The sequence below is a fragment of the Diachasma alloeum genome, unplaced genomic scaffold, assembly GCF_001412515.2.
Source record: "Diachasma alloeum isolate Michigan unplaced genomic scaffold, Dall2.0 Dall_scaffold_00359, whole genome shotgun sequence".
Taxonomy (NCBI): Eukaryota; Metazoa; Arthropoda; class Insecta; order Hymenoptera; family Braconidae; genus Diachasma; species Diachasma alloeum.
In genome coordinates this window covers 96115-115685 of record NW_021680498.1, presented here as the reverse complement: position 1 = coordinate 115685, position 19571 = coordinate 96115, and the positions used below count along the sequence as shown (strand labels likewise).

General features: G+C 35.2%; 2 protein-coding genes across 2 annotated transcripts; one reads left to right on the top strand and one right to left on the bottom strand.

Moving 5' to 3' along the window:
• Positions 1–1187: 1187 nt before the first annotated feature.
• Positions 1188–9334, top strand: LOC107041200 (CDK5 regulatory subunit-associated protein 3). Its single transcript, XM_015261641.1, has 8 exons — positions 1188–1301; positions 1379–1553; positions 2429–2667; positions 3792–4160; positions 5821–6114; positions 6304–6515; positions 8044–8215; positions 9059–9334. Exons 1-8 carry the CDS (start codon positions 1296–1298, stop codon positions 9128–9130), a joined length of 1539 nt encoding a protein of 512 aa, XP_015117127.1. The 5' UTR covers positions 1188–1295; the 3' UTR covers positions 9131–9334.
• LOC107041201 (basic phospholipase A2 PA-12A) lies at positions 9241–17234 on the bottom strand. The gene is made up of 5 exons (XM_015261642.2): positions 17193–17234; positions 13111–13231; positions 11313–11483; positions 10928–11037; positions 9241–9519 (listed from the first exon to the last, which is right to left on the bottom strand). The coding sequence occupies exons 1-5, from the start codon at positions 17218–17220 to the stop codon at positions 9353–9355; spliced, it is 597 nt and encodes a 198-aa protein (XP_015117128.1). The 5' UTR covers positions 17221–17234; the 3' UTR covers positions 9241–9352.
• Positions 17235–19571: the final 2337 nt, after the last annotated feature.

The following is a 19571-nucleotide window of genomic DNA, read 5'->3' as shown; positions in this document are numbered from 1 at the left end:
TTTGCACGAAAGTATTTCACTTCCGAAGCTCATCCCCTGGTTGTGAAAAAAAAAATTGGGAAAGATGATATTTTGGATATCTCGGGGCAAGGGAACAGCGGAGCTGCGGACTTCAATGTATTAGCCGTGATTTTTACATACTTGTGAACATTGTAATAGAATTAAAAACGTTCATGTGAATAATAGAAAAATTTCAACGATTGCGTGTTTTCGATTATTTTGCGTCCCTCTACTGGAGCCGTGAAATTTCTTACGGAGGTTCTTGCTGATGTGTCATAATGCGCCACGTTTCACGTTCATGTTTGCTTTAGCAATTTCAAAGCATGTGGTTCGCTGTGTACAGCGAGGGGAAACAAAATTCGGGTAAAGTTGTTTGAATCAACAAAATTCTTTTCATATTCGAAATTGTTTTTTTTCTCAACATGTAAACATTCTTTTAAACCATTTTGAAAACATTGTGTTAATACGTGTGGAGGTGGCCAAGGAGTTTCCCCGTTGAAACGTTGAAGAGTAAATTTTATTTTTCTGTAAGAGAGAGAAAGACAAAAAAAATTTTTAATTAAAATAAAAAAATTTTATTAAATTTTTTTATTTAAAAAAAAACTTCGTCGTCGTGTCGTTTTTTTAAAATTTTAATTGAAATTTTAATTTTAATTTTAATTGAAATTTTAATTAAAGTTAAAATTTAAATTAAATTTAAAATTCAAATTTAATTTTTTTTTTTAATTTTAATTTCGGGGAGGGTGGGGTAAAATGCACACTTGACTTTTATTTAAATGTTAATGAGAGCGTGAACTGTTGATGAAATTCAATTTTCAATGCAAAGAACATTTCTTTCCCTTTGTGATGACCCTAAACTGAGCTCAATTGCTAAATTTGTTTCTGAGTTATGAGTAATTAAAAAAAAGTCTAGTGTCCATTTTACCCCATCCTCCCCTAAAGATATTCAAGTGCCCTGAATTCCATTAACATAATTAGAAAGTTTACTTTTGGAGGAAGATTGATGAACAATTTAAAAATCGCAATGTTCGAATAATTAATAGGACAATACGATAATTCGAAAATCCATTTAAATTCTGCGCGTAAAATTAAGCGCCACTGACAATTACTGACATCTGGCGTTCGATTGGACGAGTTGAATGATTCTCTATGACGAAAATAATTTCCACGTGTTGGAGAAGGTAGAACTCTGATGAAGTTTGAAGCAACGGAAAAAAGTAAACAGCTGTTATAACCTCTGGATGTCAATCGACAAAATAAATAATCATTCACTCGTGGAATAAATAATTTCTACGATGGAGGTAACATACACTCTAAATAATGCCCCAACATCTGCATATTCTTCTATTTTTAATTCACCCATTTTTTCGTTCATTAGGAGCAGAATCTACCGATTGACATTAACGCTGGAAAGTTGTTGGATTGGTTGATAACCCGTCGTCACTGCAATCGTGGATGGCAATCAAATATCCTCGTAATCAGAGAAAAAATAAATAATGCTATTCAGGACATGCCCGAGCATGAAGGCATCACTAAAATACTGACTGGGACTCGTAAGTTCTGCTGACGGATGCCACGTCATTTAATCCTCGAAAATGAATCCTGAACAAATTAGTCCCAGTCAAAAAATCCTGAAAACATGATCCTAAACAATTTAATCCTGAAAAAAAAAATCCTACACAAATAATTCCAGTGCTAAAAACTTAGTAACAAAATTTTACGCAAAAAAACGGAAAATTGGGATAATGCGACGTAAAATACTCAACAAATTACAATAATTTATTTATGAAACGTAAACATGCAGACATGGTGCTGATATCAATCCATGAAAAATGTTGCAAGCCCTCAAATCTCAAGTCAGAACAAACATGCACTCATGAAATATTAAAATAATTGTCCGAATCGTATCGTCAAACTTAATTAACAAAAAAGCAAACATGAAAAATCGATGACGTCATCAAAGAAAATTGTGGCCTGATAACTTAAATTGTTGAGCAACACGTGCACAATTCAATAATCAACATTTAGATTTATTAGTATTAGAGACAAACGAATAAACAACGACAACAGGCAATGCGTCACCCGAATGCGCTCGGTATTTACACACAAATTAGACATGAATTAATTTCCTGGAAAAATTAAAATGAGAGGAAAAAGAACAGTCGTTACTTACAAGAAACAATTGCCACTATTCTAGAATACAATTTTCCTCAATGGAAAGTGGACATTCAAAATATTTAACACAGAGTTATCATAATTTTTTAAAATTGATAGCAATATAATCGTTAAAAAATTTCAGGATCAAATCATCCAGGATCATTTTGCAGGATTAAATTGTCGCGGATCATTTTTACCAGCATTAGATGACTTTAGCATTATATATTTTCATCTGTTTGCTTTGACTAAAGTTGATCATTGTTGCTTGCAGACATTAATTATTTTCACTGCATCAAGATTATTGAAATACTCAAGGAAACGGAGGCAGACACAAAGAATTTATTTGGGCGTTATGGATCACAGCGGATGAAAGATTGGCAGGAAATTGTTCGACTGTATGAAAAAGACAATTTGTATCTTGCTGAAGCTGCGCAGATGTTGATCAGAAACGTCAATTATGAAGTGCCGAGTTTCAAGAAACAGATACAGAAAGCTGAGCAAACTGTGCATGTGAGTTCACACGTATAAAAAAAGTGGGGAATCCCTTTCGTCACGACATAGTCAATATATTTTTGCTAGTGAATTCGTATTTTGTTTTCGAAGGAAATTTTGAGGATGACGTGTTTTAAATTGAATTCAATTATTCAGGGAATTCAACATTGGGCCAATGTTGGCAGCCAACATCGTCCCGACGTTATAATTTTTTCCTAAATATCCCAAATATTTTTAATAGCCAGAATAGTTTTTCCTAAATATTCTGTTTTCATCTTTCCCTGAATATTCGCTTCAAAATAAAATTTTTCAACTCCAGATGAGGCAATCAATCTCATGATCGAACTCGGTCAAGATGGCATTGGGAAGAATATTTTAAATTACACTTGGATTCATTTAAATAATTATTTTTTTCGGATCTATGTTTAAAAAATTTCTGTTGAAAAATTTTCTTCAAATCAACTTGGTAACTAAAAAAACTTGAACTTGAACTTCGAAAAACATGAAAACAACTTTTTAAAACTCCAGTAAAATGATGCAAAAAACACAAGAATAGAGTCTGCACACAGACTTGATCCAAGAATTGTCATCACATTGTTCAAATGACTATTGGCCTCTCCCCTAAATGGGGTGTTGAGAATCACTTTGATGATGCTATAATCTCCCTCTTTCCAGCCTTCCATTTATTTAACAACATTTACAATTTATTCAACAATCATATTGACAACTCTGGGATCAAATCAGTGTGCAGAATTCGTCCGACATTCGGCACTTAAGAGGTCGCATTGCGGGGAATCCCCGCTAAACCATCATACGCAACCTATAGGGCGCCACTGTAGAGTGCGAGATGCTAGAAAAGCGCGGCCTCTTAAGGGTTAACCTCAACTCTGGGGTGAACCATCGGGGTTTCATTGAAGAAATCCAACGAAAAAACTCGGCAACGGAATTTTCAATCTAAAAATCAAATTCTACTGACTTTTCTCTATTTTTTTCTCACACGTCCAATAATCTTATACTATATTCGTGAATGATAATTCCTCTCAAGAAAACAAGTCAAAACAAGTCTTAAAAATACAATTGAAAAAAATCTGAGTCAATGAAGAAAACAAAATAATCCCTCTCAATCTCTTCGCTTCCACTAGGAACTGGATAAAAAATCTCTGGAGTATAAAAAATCAGAAAACACGGCCAGAACGGAGTTCACGAATTTATGTAAACAATTGGGGATTCCTGGGAATAAAATCAAGCGAGAGTTAGTAGGAAAAATCGTCGAGTTGGGTGATATTTACGAGAGAATAGCCAAAAAAGTTGAATGTCTGGTCCCAGTGATTGAATTCTACACTGCATTCGTGGAGTTCACGCTTGGCAGGAGTCGTCCCAATGGGTGTGTACCCATGATTCAATACGTCATCGATAAAGGAAATACTACAACTTACGAGTGGACATACGGCGAAGCGCCTCTCTCAGTTGTCGAATCTCCATTGAATGTAGATCTGGATGATGAGGAAAAAGTATTGTACCGCCTTGCTTCTTTTCAACGTAATTTATATTCCAGTACATTGAGGGAAAAACAAACAAGTCTTGTTTGGGCCAGCAAAATCGCTAGATGAAAATTACCAAAAAATAAATTTTATGTCGAATTTGAAAGTCTCGAACATGAATAATTGCTCTGCTTTCGACAATAACGATTATTCTAAAATATCTCATACAGAGGAAAGTTTATCACGAAATTATTCATTATTCGTATCTCCTCTATTGGGAAGTGGTAAAACGGAATAAGTCAATTTTGACTATTGACCAGTTTTTAATAAATATCTCGGAATCTAAGGGAGATAGCAAAATTTTTGTTATAACCTTTTTTGTAGAGCCGATTGAGAGCTACAAAAGATGTAATTACGAAAATTTCACTATCTTCATTAGATTCGGAAATATTCCTCAAACACTCAATCGGGAGATGAGTCGACTTAAACCGGTTTACCACTTCGCGACCGAATTAATAAGGTTCTTTGCAAAAGTTCTGAATTTTTTCAACTTTTTTAAAATCCAAATAATTTTCGGGTCATCTCAATTCGCGGCATCGAGTTGAAAATTCGAGATAAAAATTGAAATATAAAAATTGAAGAAAGCAATCTAGATATTGTTCGACAGATAATAGAGCCAGGCCTTAAGGATTAATTTCTTGTCTGTGATTATTAACTAGCCGAAACTAGAAATTACTATCTCTTGTTTCGCATGAAACCAACATTTTTCGTGAGCAAAATACGCATAGAAGTATCGAATAACGAAGAAGTGCTCGAAATGACATTTCCGGTTGCACACAGAAGACAATTTTTTTGGAACAACTAAATCTATTTCTGCAACAAAAATTTTCCATCTCGGCTTTACCAAATCCTTTTTAATAATTTTTAAGGGTGCCAAGTGAATTTGAAAAAAGATTCAAAAAAAATTTTTTCTTTCCCTCCATCATTGGAGAAATATGTATTCATCCATCCGACGAAATTTCAAACCCGCAACCGGAACTAGACATCGAGAAAATAAATGCGAAAAATCCTCTATTTCGCGTGACGAACCTCGAGAAAGCATGGGATCAAATGGGTACGGCGGGTTGAAATATCTCTCTTATTCACCCCGGTACCCCGTTGTTTTTTGTCGCCATCACATTGAACACATCATTCCCCATATCTTCAAATTTTTTCAAATTTTTCTTGAGTTCCTAGGGGGTTGAAACGTTCAATTTAATCAAAACTCCATAAGAGGCCGTGTATAAGACTGATTTTGTTTATTCAATTTCTCGATATCCATAAGTTCTAAAATTTTAAAATTGTCACCGATGTCACCATCTGTCTAATACTGTTAATTTAAAAAATTATAACTTTGTTGGTGAATGTCAATTTTCAAGGTCATCGCCAAATTCACTTGGCACCCTTAAAAACCCTATTTTTTTGGCACAAGCAAGACTTGTTTGAGAACTCTGTCGTTTTCCTCTCAGTGTAACGAAGTAGTAAACAGTAGCAAGTAGATTAAGCTTCTAGTTGAGTTTTCCAGGAATATCTGTGTATTCACAAAAGGAAATTAACTTGTTAACTTCTCAATTAATATCGGGTAGTTATTGTAATAGCCCCGAAAATGAAAACCGGAAATTTCCAGACATTTTGAATATTGCTGTTGTAGATACCTTTTGGCGATGACAATATCGTCGACCTAGGCGATTCGGCTGAAAATGCCGGAATTGATTTTGGGGATGAGATTAATCTTGAAGAAGGCGGTGAAATAGACTGGGGTAATGTAGCCGATGTGGACGAAGAGGGACACGGAGACGCAGTGGATTTCAATATTTCACTGGAAGAGTCCGGAATTGTCGTGGAAGCCGCTGGACACGAAGGGGGAATTGCTACTGGAACCGAAGCCCTGACGATACTCGACAATCCAAAAACAAGAAGCGATTTCATCAACCAATTATTAGAGGTAAATTATTAAGATCCAACTGGTGGAGTTGGGATTGAATGCACCCTAATGCTACATAATTTTCTCAACTTTTAATTTTCTCATGAAAATTTCAAATCGCAACTCATGAGAAAGGTCATAACATACTTTAGTGCTTTAATATCCATCAATTATTCGTCATTTGTGAGGATAAATGCTGGGTAATTCTAGCTGGAGGCATTCCTCAAATTGCGGCTGTACGAGTTGAAAAGTGATAATCGTCAAAATCTACTGACCATGAGCCAAATGCAAGAAGCCTCTCCAGTCCTACAACTTTCTACTGTTGAGAGCACTCAAAGTATGCTGGATAATGTCCAGGTTATTCTGTCAGAGATACTGGACAGTCGTGTGCAACATTTACATTATATCAAACACTCTGTCAGGTAAGTGCTGCTACAATTAACTTCTCGATCTAAAGGGAAGAAGTTCTTGTAACGACCCCGAAAATGTGAAAATGTTTTGATGATTTGTCCGCGGTTCATCACCTCTAGAGTCATTCTGAAACGGTTTTGAAGTGAAGTGAATTTCGGAGTCTTAATTTCGCGTACCAGATTTTTATCACCAGAAGTCGATTTGGATTTTTATAATATACACTGAGAGAAAAACGACAAAGTTCTCAAACAAGTCTTACTTGTGCCAAGAAAATAGTTTTTTGAAAATGATCAAAAACGGATTTTTTGTGCCAAACATGCAGAGAGTGCGCCAGAATGAAAAATTTTTGTCGCAAAAATTGATTTAGTTGTTAAAAAAAATTGCATTCTCTGTACACGCAAGAAATGTCATTTCTAGCACTACTCCTTCGTTATTCGATACTCCCATACGTATTTTGCTCCCGAAAAATCTTTGTTTTGTGCGAAACAAGGGATAGTAGTTCGTCGTTTCGGTTGTCTAATAATCACAGACAAGGAATGAACCCTTAAATAAAACAATAATAATGATATGATGCAATCTTGTAACTTAGGGATAAAATATCTGTTGATAAATTTTCCTCTGAGATATTTTCATCGTGAAAAGGCACCGTCTGGTGTGAATTCCCCGCCTCTTGAGCCAAATATTTCGTTGCTGTCGAAAGCAGAACAATTATTCATGTTTGAGACTTTCAAATTCGAACCAAACAAATTCTTTTTTGGCAATTTTCATCACCTCTAGAGTCATTCTGAAACTGTTTTGAAGTGAAGTGAATTTCGGAGTCTTAATTTCGCGTACCAGATTTTTATCACCAGAAGTCGATTTGGATTTTTATAATATACACTGAGAGAAAAACGACAAAGTTCTCAAACAAGTCTTACTTGTGCCAAGAAAATAGTTTTTTGAAAATGATCAAAAACGGATTTTTTGTGCCAAACATGCAGAGAGTGCGCCAGAATGAAAAATTTTTGTCGCAAAAATTGATTTAGTTGTTAAAAAAAATTGCATTCTCTGTACACGCAAGAAATGTCATTTCTAGCACTACTCCTTCGTTATTCGATACTCCCATACATATTTTGCTCCCGAAAAATCTTTGTTTTGTGCGAAACAAGGGATAGTAGTTCGTCGTTTCGGTTGTCTAATAATCACAGACAAGGAATGAACCCTTAAATGAAACAATAATAATGATATGATGCAATCTTGTAACTTAGGGATAAAATATCTGTTGATAAATTTTCCTCTGAGATATTTTCATCGTGAAAAGGCACCGTCTGGTGTGAATTCCCCGCCTCTTGAGCCAAATATTTCGTTGCTGTCGAAAGCAGAACAATTATTCATGTTTGAGACTTTCAAATTCGAACCAAACAAATTCTTTTTTGACAACGTGTTTGTTGTTCTCTCAGTGTAGAGAGAAACAGAACGATGGGAATCTGTCGGGAAGTCATTGGTTCGATCTGTAATGGGTCACACCCACTTCAATCCAATAATTATCCTTGTTATCAGGTATGTGGATGTGCTGGCTGGGAACCTGCAACAAAAACTGGTCTTAGCGGATAAAATGATTGCGCTGCAAAAGTCCGTCAAAGTTAAACAAGAAGAAGTGAGGCAGCAGGCAAGCGCCCTTCAAGCTGTGCTGAAAGTTGTAGTCCAGAGGACTCGAGAACTGCAGAGTGAAGTAAGTGGTCTTCTATTCTAGCTAGAATTTCAGCTTCTTTGCGTTAATCATTCTCGAGTTATAGTGGGGATGGGGTCCACCTGAACCGTCTACCACTGTTTCGGATTTTCTGCAGTTTTCCCTAGACCAGCGATCCCCATCAATATTAAATTTCTGTAATATTACAGGGATTTGACCCTTACATTAATAAAGGGACCCTTACATTAAAATATATTGATCAAACTTTAAAAATAGTATAATATTAATAATCTAATTGTTCCGTTTAATGATGAATTAAATATTTGATAACAAATTTAAATTCACCATCAAGTGAATAATTCTAATTTCTTAAAAGGGGATTTTCCAGTGCACAAATAATCGTCAATCTTCCTACCCAATTATTGATTAATAAAATGGTTAAAAATTTGAATACCTAAATTGATGATACTTGAATAATTAAAAAATTTAAGAGTGATGTTGCCTCATTGACGGCTACAATATTTAAGGGTAATTATATTTTATGGATTCGTTGGCTAAACGAGGCTAGAAGATGGCTGCAGTCGCAGGGGTGGGGGGAAGCAGAGATTTGTGACTTGAAAAAAGAACCTTACGTATTTTTTCTTTGGAATGCATTTTTTGTTTTTTTTTGTTTTGGAATTGTACTGAATTTTCAGTGAAATTTGAGATTTCATGATTTTTTCCCCTTAAAAACATCATTTCGTTATGTTGCATGACATTTCTACGCATTTTCCCCCAAAATTGGGAAATTGAAAAAATCACAATTACATAGCTTTCATTCGGAAGCAAGAAGAAAAAACCAAGAGAGAGGGAACCCCGAAAAATCTCAGATTTTTTCTGTTTCAGATCGAAAAGGATATCTCGAAGAAATACAAAAATCGTAAGGTCCACCTGACGGGGGGTATCAGCACCCTATAATATTCCTCTCGCAAAATCCACTGGCAAAACTTTACTCTTCACGGGAGCTGTTGCAAAATATATATTGCGGTTACATTTGTAGCCCAATGTACTTATTTTCCATTTTTTTAATGAGTCTATACATACATTATGAACTAGGTAATGGCTATGAACAATTGTAAATAAATATTTTGTTAACATCGAAATAAAGACGTCGAAATGTGAGTGACGTTGATCTTTCTTTCAAAGAATCATGAAAATATTCTGTACAAGTCGGAACGGGGAGGATGTGCACACTGCTTTTGATGAGGGGCAAGGAAACCTTCGCAAACATTTAGCCAATGCTCGATCGCACTCGCACAGTCGTTGAGCGCAGGAGCCAGAACCACCCCAGCTTCCATGTAAGATAGCTGAAATGGATATAATGAATAATTATTGCTCGAAATATTGTTTTCAAGAAAGGAGGAGTCCTTATTTCCTATTCTAAAAAGAACATGCACTTAAAGTCGATAACTATCGATATCTCGCAAGTCTGTCACGCTTATTCCTCATTGGTTCCAGTCGTCTGAGGCGGCAAATTTAATTCATAATTAATTTAATTTTGAGATTTACAATTATGATTGCTACAATTACAGCGCGCTGAAGCGCGCGATTGGTCTCGTAAAAGAACCGTCATGACGTCATTTCTCAGAAGTTGTGTCACACAAATATCGAATCGATATCACAATATCTCGAAAACCTGTAGTACACTTCGTCTATTCTCACGTCATAGAGGCGCGCGGGAGCGCGCCGTCAGATTAGTAGGGAAAAAATTAATGCCAGGAAAAATCCATGAGAACTGTAAATTTCAGTTCAAAATTAATAGAACATCGGAAAATGGCGATTAACATATTTGCGAATTTTTAATTATTTTAAAATTCACTGTAATTTGGCACTGTATATTCAAATAAATCGAAGGATTTTCGTCTTCATGCTTCTCAGAATTTTGGAATTCTACTGAACTTTCACTGAAATCTGAAGTTTCATGATTTTTTCCTCGTAAACTGCACTCAGCGGCACTGTCCGGAAAATTAGTAGTCAACTGTCCATGAAATTTCAGTTTTTTTTTCTAACAATCCATCATTGAGATAATACACGGGGGATTGATAATAATGAATACTAAAATAATAAACAATAAATGGTAATAATTGATAAATAAAAGAATTAACGATAATAATTCAATTCTATTTAAAAAATTTCTTATGAAATTTCTTTCTTATTTCTTGTTCGTAAAATTTTTTTTATGAATACTTAAATTAATTAATAACTTATTGGAGAATTGAAACAATTTAAAGTTCCTCTTACGAACTCAATCACCCCCTTATTGAAAACAGATCCAAAAATCCTTAAAATACTACAGATTTATCATAAACAGTAGATTAAAGATCTAAAATCAAAGATTGTAAGAAGTGTAAATATTTAGATTAAGTTAATAGAACATTACTGATAGTGTAAATAAATCCTGTAGATTTATTTACGCGGACTTTAAACAATAAAAAAAAATTAATCAATAGTAAGTGGTGATAATTCTATTAAAAAATTTTTCGATCGGACCCTCAAAAAATGACTCAAAAAGGAATGAAGTGAAACTGACGAAGCTTAAAGTTATAAATAGAATTCAGTCAGAAGCCGGCCATTTATGTCTGAGTTTAGCACCAAAAAATCCTATTTTGATGATTTTCAAAAAACTATTTTCATGGCGCAAGTAAGACTTGTTTGAGAACTTTGTCGTTTTTCTCTCAGTGTAGTCATAACATATTAAAATTAGGCACGACTCACCACAGATTGGTAGATGGCCGCGATAACATTTCCAATAGTATGGGATAAAGTATTCTGAAAAGGTCGGGCACCCAGTTGCGTCATAGCAGCGGTCATGCATCCAGCAGCATCTGAAAATATAATTTGGAAGAATTATGCAACGAACGTCACTTTCACGAGCGAAATCGCCTTGCTGGAACAAATTGGGGGCACTGTTGCCATTTATAGGTGGCAAATGATTCGAGAGGCACCTCCGCCCGCGACTCAAGTACGTATAATGACTTTCAGGCGGATTCCTGTGTTGTTGCACTATTCTCGCATTTCGAATATCAGATGATCACTCTCCCACGTTTTCGATGGCGAATTGAGTGGTCGCCCCCCTCCGGTATACAATTTTTTTTCTTACCGATCGATACCGTCGACAGGATATCCGGAGCCTAAAAATCCACAGTAACAGCCGTATCCTTTGTAAGCTAGGGGATTACAACCGGTTGCGCATACAACCATGTTGTATAAGTGCACCACGCTTCTTTTACGCCTTGTTCTCCTTGAGCTCGCACCAAATCTTTCAGATAATCTGGAAATAATTCACACCTGCTGATTACAAACGATTCACCGCTGCCTGATTGTGTTAAGACTTGTGTTCTAGACTTGTTTGGAAAAAAAAATGATGCAATGGTAGGCTATATGAAAACATATCCCGGGTGATTATATCTGAATTATATGTAACATGTATATGAGGTATATCTTGGATATATTTTTGGAAAAACAATAATAATATATTCGCACACTTATTCAGCATATATTAGGTATTGTAGATTTTGCCGCAGAAGCTTTGTAATCGTTCGAATTTAAATCTTAGATTTTTTATGTTATATCGACCCAGCATGATCAGAAAAGTTCGAAAATTGAATTTTTCAGACCTCTTCAATTATTTGGTAATGAATGGATGGAATTGAATTGTCTTCTGAAATGTAAGTATTGTTGAGCCCTATCGATCGCAATTAATTAAAATTCAATCCATCGATTAGTTTTTTGATTTTCTAATTTTTTTGAAAATCAATCGTCTCACGATAACTAAAAAAAAGTTCTGAATTGATTGCATGATGGCTTAGAAAATTTCTTTGGATGTCCTTTTGACCGAGTTCGAAGATGAAGGCGATAGCAATAATCGTTATTTTGATTTATTTGAAAATTTGCAAAAATTTAGTATTTTTTAAAAATCAGAATTCCGGGGATATCTTCGAATATCATGCTTCAAATGAATTCAATCATAGCTTAAAATGTTTGTTTTAATGCCATTAAGTCGAAGTTAAGGATGATTACGATAGCTATATTGGTTGATTTGATTTTTATGATGATTGTTGAAAATTTCGAATTTTTCATGAATTTTCCTGATAGTGAGCTTTCTGATGGTTTCTTCAAATGTGATGTTTCAAATTCATTCAAGTATGTACAAATAAAATTTTTCTATTAACATTTTATCGAAGGGCTGAGGGGAGAGATAGAACTGTAAAAAAGACAATCGGTTGTACAGAAGAAAGGGATAATAAGAATAATGATGATGATAACATTCAACTAAGTTGAAAATCTGACAAAATTAGTTGGAAAGAAATCTTATTCAATTTAATAAAATGAAATAAACAATGAATTATACATGACAGGAGGAAATGATGTGCAAAATAACCATTCGGAAGCATATTGCTAATTTATCAGCAAAAATAACTATCCTATATGGAATACGAGAGGGAAAAATAGAAACTTCGTGAAAGTATAATTTTTAGGAGAGCAATATTAAATTCGATGCAGGAGTGAAAGAATCATTCAATTACAAATTTTTGAGTAGCAGGAAAACAAGAATTGTTCAACTTACTTGAGTTTTCAGTCAAAACATAAATATTCAGCACCAATTACGCTGACCTTTTAATTTCTATATTATCAAGACATTTAGACAGATTATAATATAGCTACTCTAGTGATTTTATAATTCAAGTAATATAAATAATCCTTTCCGTCAAGGGTATTATTTTGAACTGTTCATTTAATTAATTCCATTACTATACTTTAGTTAATTTTATCCTGTAATTGGCCGTTTGCGTGGGGTCTCTATGAAAATGAAAATAAATAAAAATGAGATAAAATGAAGTGAATCGACAAATAACAGAGTGAATAAATCGTAGAATCAACTTATTTCTGATCTTCACCTCAAAGAATTCGTTGAGCTGTTGTACGTAACCGATATTTTAGACGAAGGTCGCATCGAATGTATGTCTTCTTCACTTTCCCCGAACCCGTGCATCGTGAGATTGTGGAGTTCTTCATGAGCTGTAATAGTGTCAGAAAAACAATTGTTAACCCTAGATTGGTCACCACACGAGGAAAACGCCGCAGCCCGTCGTTTTTCTTGAATTGCCATTGAATGGCTGATCGGAAAAATTCAAAAAAATTTGACTTTTCCAATTGAAGTATCTAAAAAATTAGAGTAGTTTCAGAACAACATAATTCTCGAAATTCCTGAAGAAAACAATTTTTTTCTCACCGAGGAATTATTTTTTCCCATGTTGAATGAAAGCGCCTGTTCCGCGACGTTGCCGGAAACTCGCTAAACGCGCCCGGGCAGTGTAGAGTGAATTTGGCAACGTTCGGGCCTAAATAACACGGCGGCACTTCCCCGCGGACGTGACCAAGTCGTTGGGTCGCGTAGGGTGACCAGACTAGGGTTAAGCGTGCCAAGTGAATTTGGAGATGACCTTGAAAATTGACATTCACCAACAAAGTTATAATGTTTTTAATTAATAGTATTAAACAGATGGTGAACATCGGTGACAATTTTAAAATTTTAGAACTTATGGATATCGAGAAATTAAATAAACAATATCAGTCTTATACACGGCCTCTTATGGAGTTTTGATTAAATTGAACGTTTCAACCCCCTAGGAACTCAAGAAAAATTTGAAAAAATTTGAAGATGTGGGGAATTATGTGTTCAATGTGATGGCGACAAAAAACAATGGGGTACCGGGGTGAATAAGAGAGATATTTCAACCCGTTGTATCCATTTGATCCCATCCTTTCTCGAGGTTCATCACGCGAAATAGAGGATTTTCCGCATTTATTTTCTCGATGTCTAGTTCCGGTTGCGGGTTTGAAATTTCGTCGGATGGATGAATACATATTTCTCCAATGATGGAGGGAAAGAAAAAATTTTTTTTGAATCTTTTTTCAAATTCACTTGGCACCCTTAACTTTGAGAATACAGGGATTTCGGAGGCAGGTGTTCAGTCTGGTCGACTGCACAGATGTCCGTTACTCAAAAAAATTAACCATGTCTTCTCAAATTGTTCAGGTGTATCCATTTGTAGCGATTCACAGGCAACTTCTGCGTTTGAGCGTGTAATTCTCATTTTTCTGTCAGTACCACGTGTAGACCCAAATGACTACTGTTTCCGTGATGCACATTGTGACGGTGGCCGATTGTTTACTTTTTCTTTTACCGTTTTATGTTAGTTCCCCTGGTTTCCTCTTTCAAATTGTCGTTGCAATTTCAACTGAATGATAATTCATTTGTTGTTCATGTGTTGTATTCGGTTGTCCGCATTCATGCAGTGAATTCCAGTCCATAGGGACACGGAGGATTCATTGAATTTTTCTATTGAAGAATTTCATCATTTTACTGCAGGGGTTTTATTTAAATGAAAATGTGCACTTTCTATTAATCCAGGAATCAGGGATTTTTGGGGAAATAACACTTTGATCTAATTGTCGAGGATGCGGCGTTTCGCAAAATATATTTTAGCTTCATTAGGCTGTTGAGGCGGATACTGTACTAATAAATGTACACGGAGAGAAAAATTCAATAAAAAGTGTGAGTCGGAACTGAAATTGTACTAATCGCCACGTAAGTTCTACGATTTGTTCCGTAAAAATTAATCACCCGTCTGATGACAAGTTGTTCCCTAATTTTTCCCCAACGATTGAGAAATTTTACGGAACGGAACGTAGAAATAACTCACCAACTTCATAAAAATTGTTGAACGTTCAAGAATTTTTGATTTTGGAGGCACAATAAGTCGGCAAGTTTCCGTAAGATTTTACTTCATCGGAAAAAATTACGTGACAATTTCGTACTTTGTTCGGTGATAAACCTGAGAATTCACTGAACGTTTCAGATTTCTTCTCTTCCATTCCTATAAAAATTACCGGAAAACGATTCCCCATTGCGGATTACGTGAATTGTTCCGTAATTTTTACTGAATATTTCTCTCCGTGTTCTGTGTATTCTGAATAATTAATAGTTAATTTACTACCAGCGAACCATTCAGATGATAATTACGATTATGACACGTCGTATCAACCTCGGAGATCAGCCGAAATGTTTTTCCCCTCCATTCCTTTCCTCCTTGCTCCTATTCATTCATATTATAATTTTTGTATGCTAATTGCCAGTTAATTTAATCATCTAATTGGGAACAACTTTAATTTCGCAGTAATTAGAGGGAACAGAGTTAGGCGCGTGGCTGACTGTAGCGGTTGGAATAAAAGTAATGAGGGGAGGCGTAACTGTACAAAACTCGTCACGGTCAATGGTACACGGGTGTTATTAAGCAGATTCTGTTTTATGTGGAATAATAGCCATGATATATTATCGGTATGGGGTTACTTTGAAAATGTATCTGATCGTTAAATATGTCCTCAATTTTTTCCCCTTTTGGCTGATACGCCACGTGTGAAAAAATTTCAAAAAAAGTCGTAGCGAATTCGCAAGAAAATTCTGTTGGAGTTCTATCAGGTTTTGGTCGATTTAATCAAGAAATTCCGGATGTTATCTTTTTTTTTTTCATTTCGAAAAACAGTTTACAGAAATTTATTAGAAATATTTTATAGACAGAATCAGGAGAATTCGATTATTTGATACAAATCATTTTACGAGATATTTTCAATAGAAATTTCGCGACTCAATTTTTTGACGATTGTTTTTCTGAAAAGAAAGAAAAAATGAAGTGGAAACTATTTGAAACAATCATGTCGAGGAATTTCTATTGAAAAAAAAAAAATTAAAAAATATTAATATTTTTTTAATTTTTTTGTTTTAAAAATTGTTATTGAAAAATGGAATTCTACGGATTTTTTCTATAGAATAGTTTCTACCGGGCATTTTCTATTAAAAAAGCGCAGAAAAGCGATGAAATTTATCAATACAATCAGCCAAAAGTAATAGAATTTCCAATAGAACTTGAATAAAAAATTTTTTTCCATTAATATTTTTTTTTATTAATTTTTTCTATTACTTGACTAGTGGAATTTTCAATCAGGTCTTTCTATGAAATTTTTTTGTCCGTGGGATTGTACTACTGGGAAAAAAGGTAAATTTCATGGACAACTTAGAAGTATTGGAGTCGATCTAGAGGAGATAATCATGAAATTTACAATTTTTCCAAAATTTGGTGGCCCAATTTACTTCAATTTTCAATCAATCGAATGTATCCACCTCAATTTTCGTGATCTCTGTGAATTTTATTTGAAATATTGACCTGCAATTCAGAGTTTCCACAGTTTTTTAATCGAATTCTGAATTCTCAAATGTATTATCCCCCAACAACAAATTCTCAAATGCTATCTTCAAAAATTTCTATACGATGATAATAAAATTTCGAATTGACTACAGAAAAAATTTTGACAAAAAGATGTTGCACAATTTTTTTTTGTATAGACCCAGAATTTCTATGAAATGCGATTCTACGAGAATGCTTCACGGAGGATGTCAATTGATTGATGGAAAAAATCCACTGGTCAAACGAATTTTTTATAAAAAGAATATTCACCATTGCTCCGTATACAGAAAGTTGTTAACACAATCACCACATTTAATTTGAGATAAAATCGTGATGATCGGCGAAAGTTGCGTTCGGCACTGCTGATTCCACATTGGGATTCCAGATAGGTTTCCTCCTCCTTCATCGAGTATAACAATACATTCACGTAAATATGCACAATCACCCGGTGGCGAATATTATCGAGAAGCCATGCATTTCGAATTTGATCGGAAATACATCAACGGATGTTGGTTCGACATGTTCTCTATTTTCCATCATTCGCAGTCACATGAGACCAATTTTTTAGAAGAACACATGGTCACATGGGTGTTTATTATTTCAGGTATTTTTTTAAATTGCCAATATTCACCCAACTTCGCGGTTGGACGGGGGAATAAACGTCTTTCTCTCATGAGACTTCGGACAAGAATGACTCACTTGAGATAGGCCGTTGTATCCACCTTTTCCCTTACCTAGCAATTTTGTTACACTTCCATCCATTTACTTGTTCTCCTCCTACCGGCCCCCATTCTTCTCAAGTTCTTTCAACTTTCTTTCTCACTTGTGGATTGTTCTTGCTCGAAATGGCAGCACTTGAGAAACTCTTTCACCATAATTACAAAAAGTTATTCAAGTCCGTAAAGTGGTGATCTTGATTATGTTGATGCAGAAGGTGAAGACATTTCGTCGGTTAGTTTTCTGCTTGCTTTGCTGCGAACAAGCGATTTTGTTTCACGTGTTAAGTACCAGGTTAATTACAATCTCGTTATTTTATTTTTTTACGGGGAAGAATCGCCAGACAACATTTTCGAATTTTCTTGGAAATATTTTTTTTATGAAGTGACAATTCCACTGGAATTTCGGGGAATTTAGAAATTGAAAATTCACAATTTGAGGATAAAATCAATGGAGACTTGGAAAATCAAGTAAGTAGGGGAATTCTCGTCTATCTAGTGCTCAAAGATTTTCAATTTCATGGTTTTTTCCCCGCTAAATCTAATTCATAATCGCTCGCTTGAAAATGATTCTTGAAGTGTCTATGAAATTTCAAATTCGGTTGTCTGACAGTGTAAAAATATTCTGAAGTTCAAGTAATAGTTGAAATTACATTTTCAAGGTTGTAAATTCGAATTTAATTCAAGATAAAATCGTTCATAGAATTTCCTCTTCATCTCAAAAATTTAACAAAATATAATTTTTTGCAATAGGCAATAATTTATATTTTAATTGCAGCTTCAATTCTCAAACTCATTCCAAAAAGTGAACTATAGAAATAAAATTATCGTAATTTCGCATGTCCACTGTTAGGTAATTTCGTTGAGACTGTCAAATTCATTTTGAATAGAACCGAATTGACTCCGACAGCCGATAAATGAGAAAGTCAATCGTGAGGAATTGATATCTACTGCATCGACAGGCGTCCCAGAAACTGTGCCGATCGATGGCAATACAAATATTATAATCTACTATTTTATTTTCATATTTATTTTTCAAATTCACAAACCGTCTTTGAATTTTCATAATGTGGGCCTTTTTGGGTTTCACACAATTTACTGTCAATTATCTACAATTTATCTTCCAACTTATCTCATCTCGCTCTCACGCTTTTCGTTTTTTTGTAATATAAAATATCGGTTTTGGTCCCGGTTTGTCTCGTCTCCATTTCTTCCACATCAAAAAACGCGAAAAACTAGCAACCGAGATGAAATAAATTGACTCGGAGTCATCACGAGAGGAGTCGTCATTGCGTATTTTGAGACTGAGACGAAAAGATCTCCATTCATTGAGACCGAAATCATCTCTCCAAAGTTTTGCCTCGTGATGTCTCATGAAATGTCTCGCGACATCACTAGACCACATATATACACCTCACCACCGCTTTGAATTTAATTTGATACCTTAATGTAATAAATAACGACGAACTGCATCTTCTCGTCTCGTCTCGTTGTCAGGAAACCATTCTCTTGTCTCGTCTCGTATCGAAATACGAGAGCAATTTCTTCTGTCGTCTTGTCTCGTCTCTCTCATCCAATTTCCACGGAAAAAAATACACAGGGGGGCAGAGAGGGGGAGGCTCTCTCCACTCGCGTCTCGTTTCTCTCGTTCTCGATCGGCTTTTCTCGTCTCGTCTCATCATGTCCTTGTCTCTCTTGTCTCGTCTAGTCTCATCTCGTCTCGTTTGTCTCGTCTCGTCTCGTCTTGGTATGTCTCTCATCTTGTTTGTCTCATCTCGTCTCGTCATGTCTCTTGTCTCGTTTGTCTCGTCTCGTCTCATCTCGTCTCTTCTCGTCATGTCTCTCGTCTCATTTGTCTCATCTCGTCTCGTCTTGGTATGTCTTTCATCTTGTTTGTCTCGTCTCTCGTCTCGTTTGTCTCGTCTCTCGTCTCGTTTGTCTCGTCTCGTCTCGTTTAAATGCATTAGCAAACACCCACCCACAATTTTGAAAAATAAATTAGTAGGGGCCGTGGTTGTAAACTGAAACAGAAAATCCACTCCACATGTTGACAAGTAAATTGTTATAACAATGCGATAAAAGCCCCGCGTAAAGAAATACACTCGTCTTCGAAAAAAGCACGTGTAACACTGTGCGTCTCCAGTGAGGAATCATAAGATAATGTTTCGCCAGAACTACATCGATCTGTTCTTCAATACACAAACCTTCTCCTGAATATTATATGATTGTGCTCATACATAGTTCAGTAGAAGCGCGAAACTTCCTGCGAAAGGGAAAAAGATGTCACGAAACCTATTATTAATTCACATCTAAAATATTTCAGAAGAAATAGCTAACATGCGATGCAAAATTATATGTAGAATATTTTTCTTGAATAATTCACGTCGAAAGCGCAAT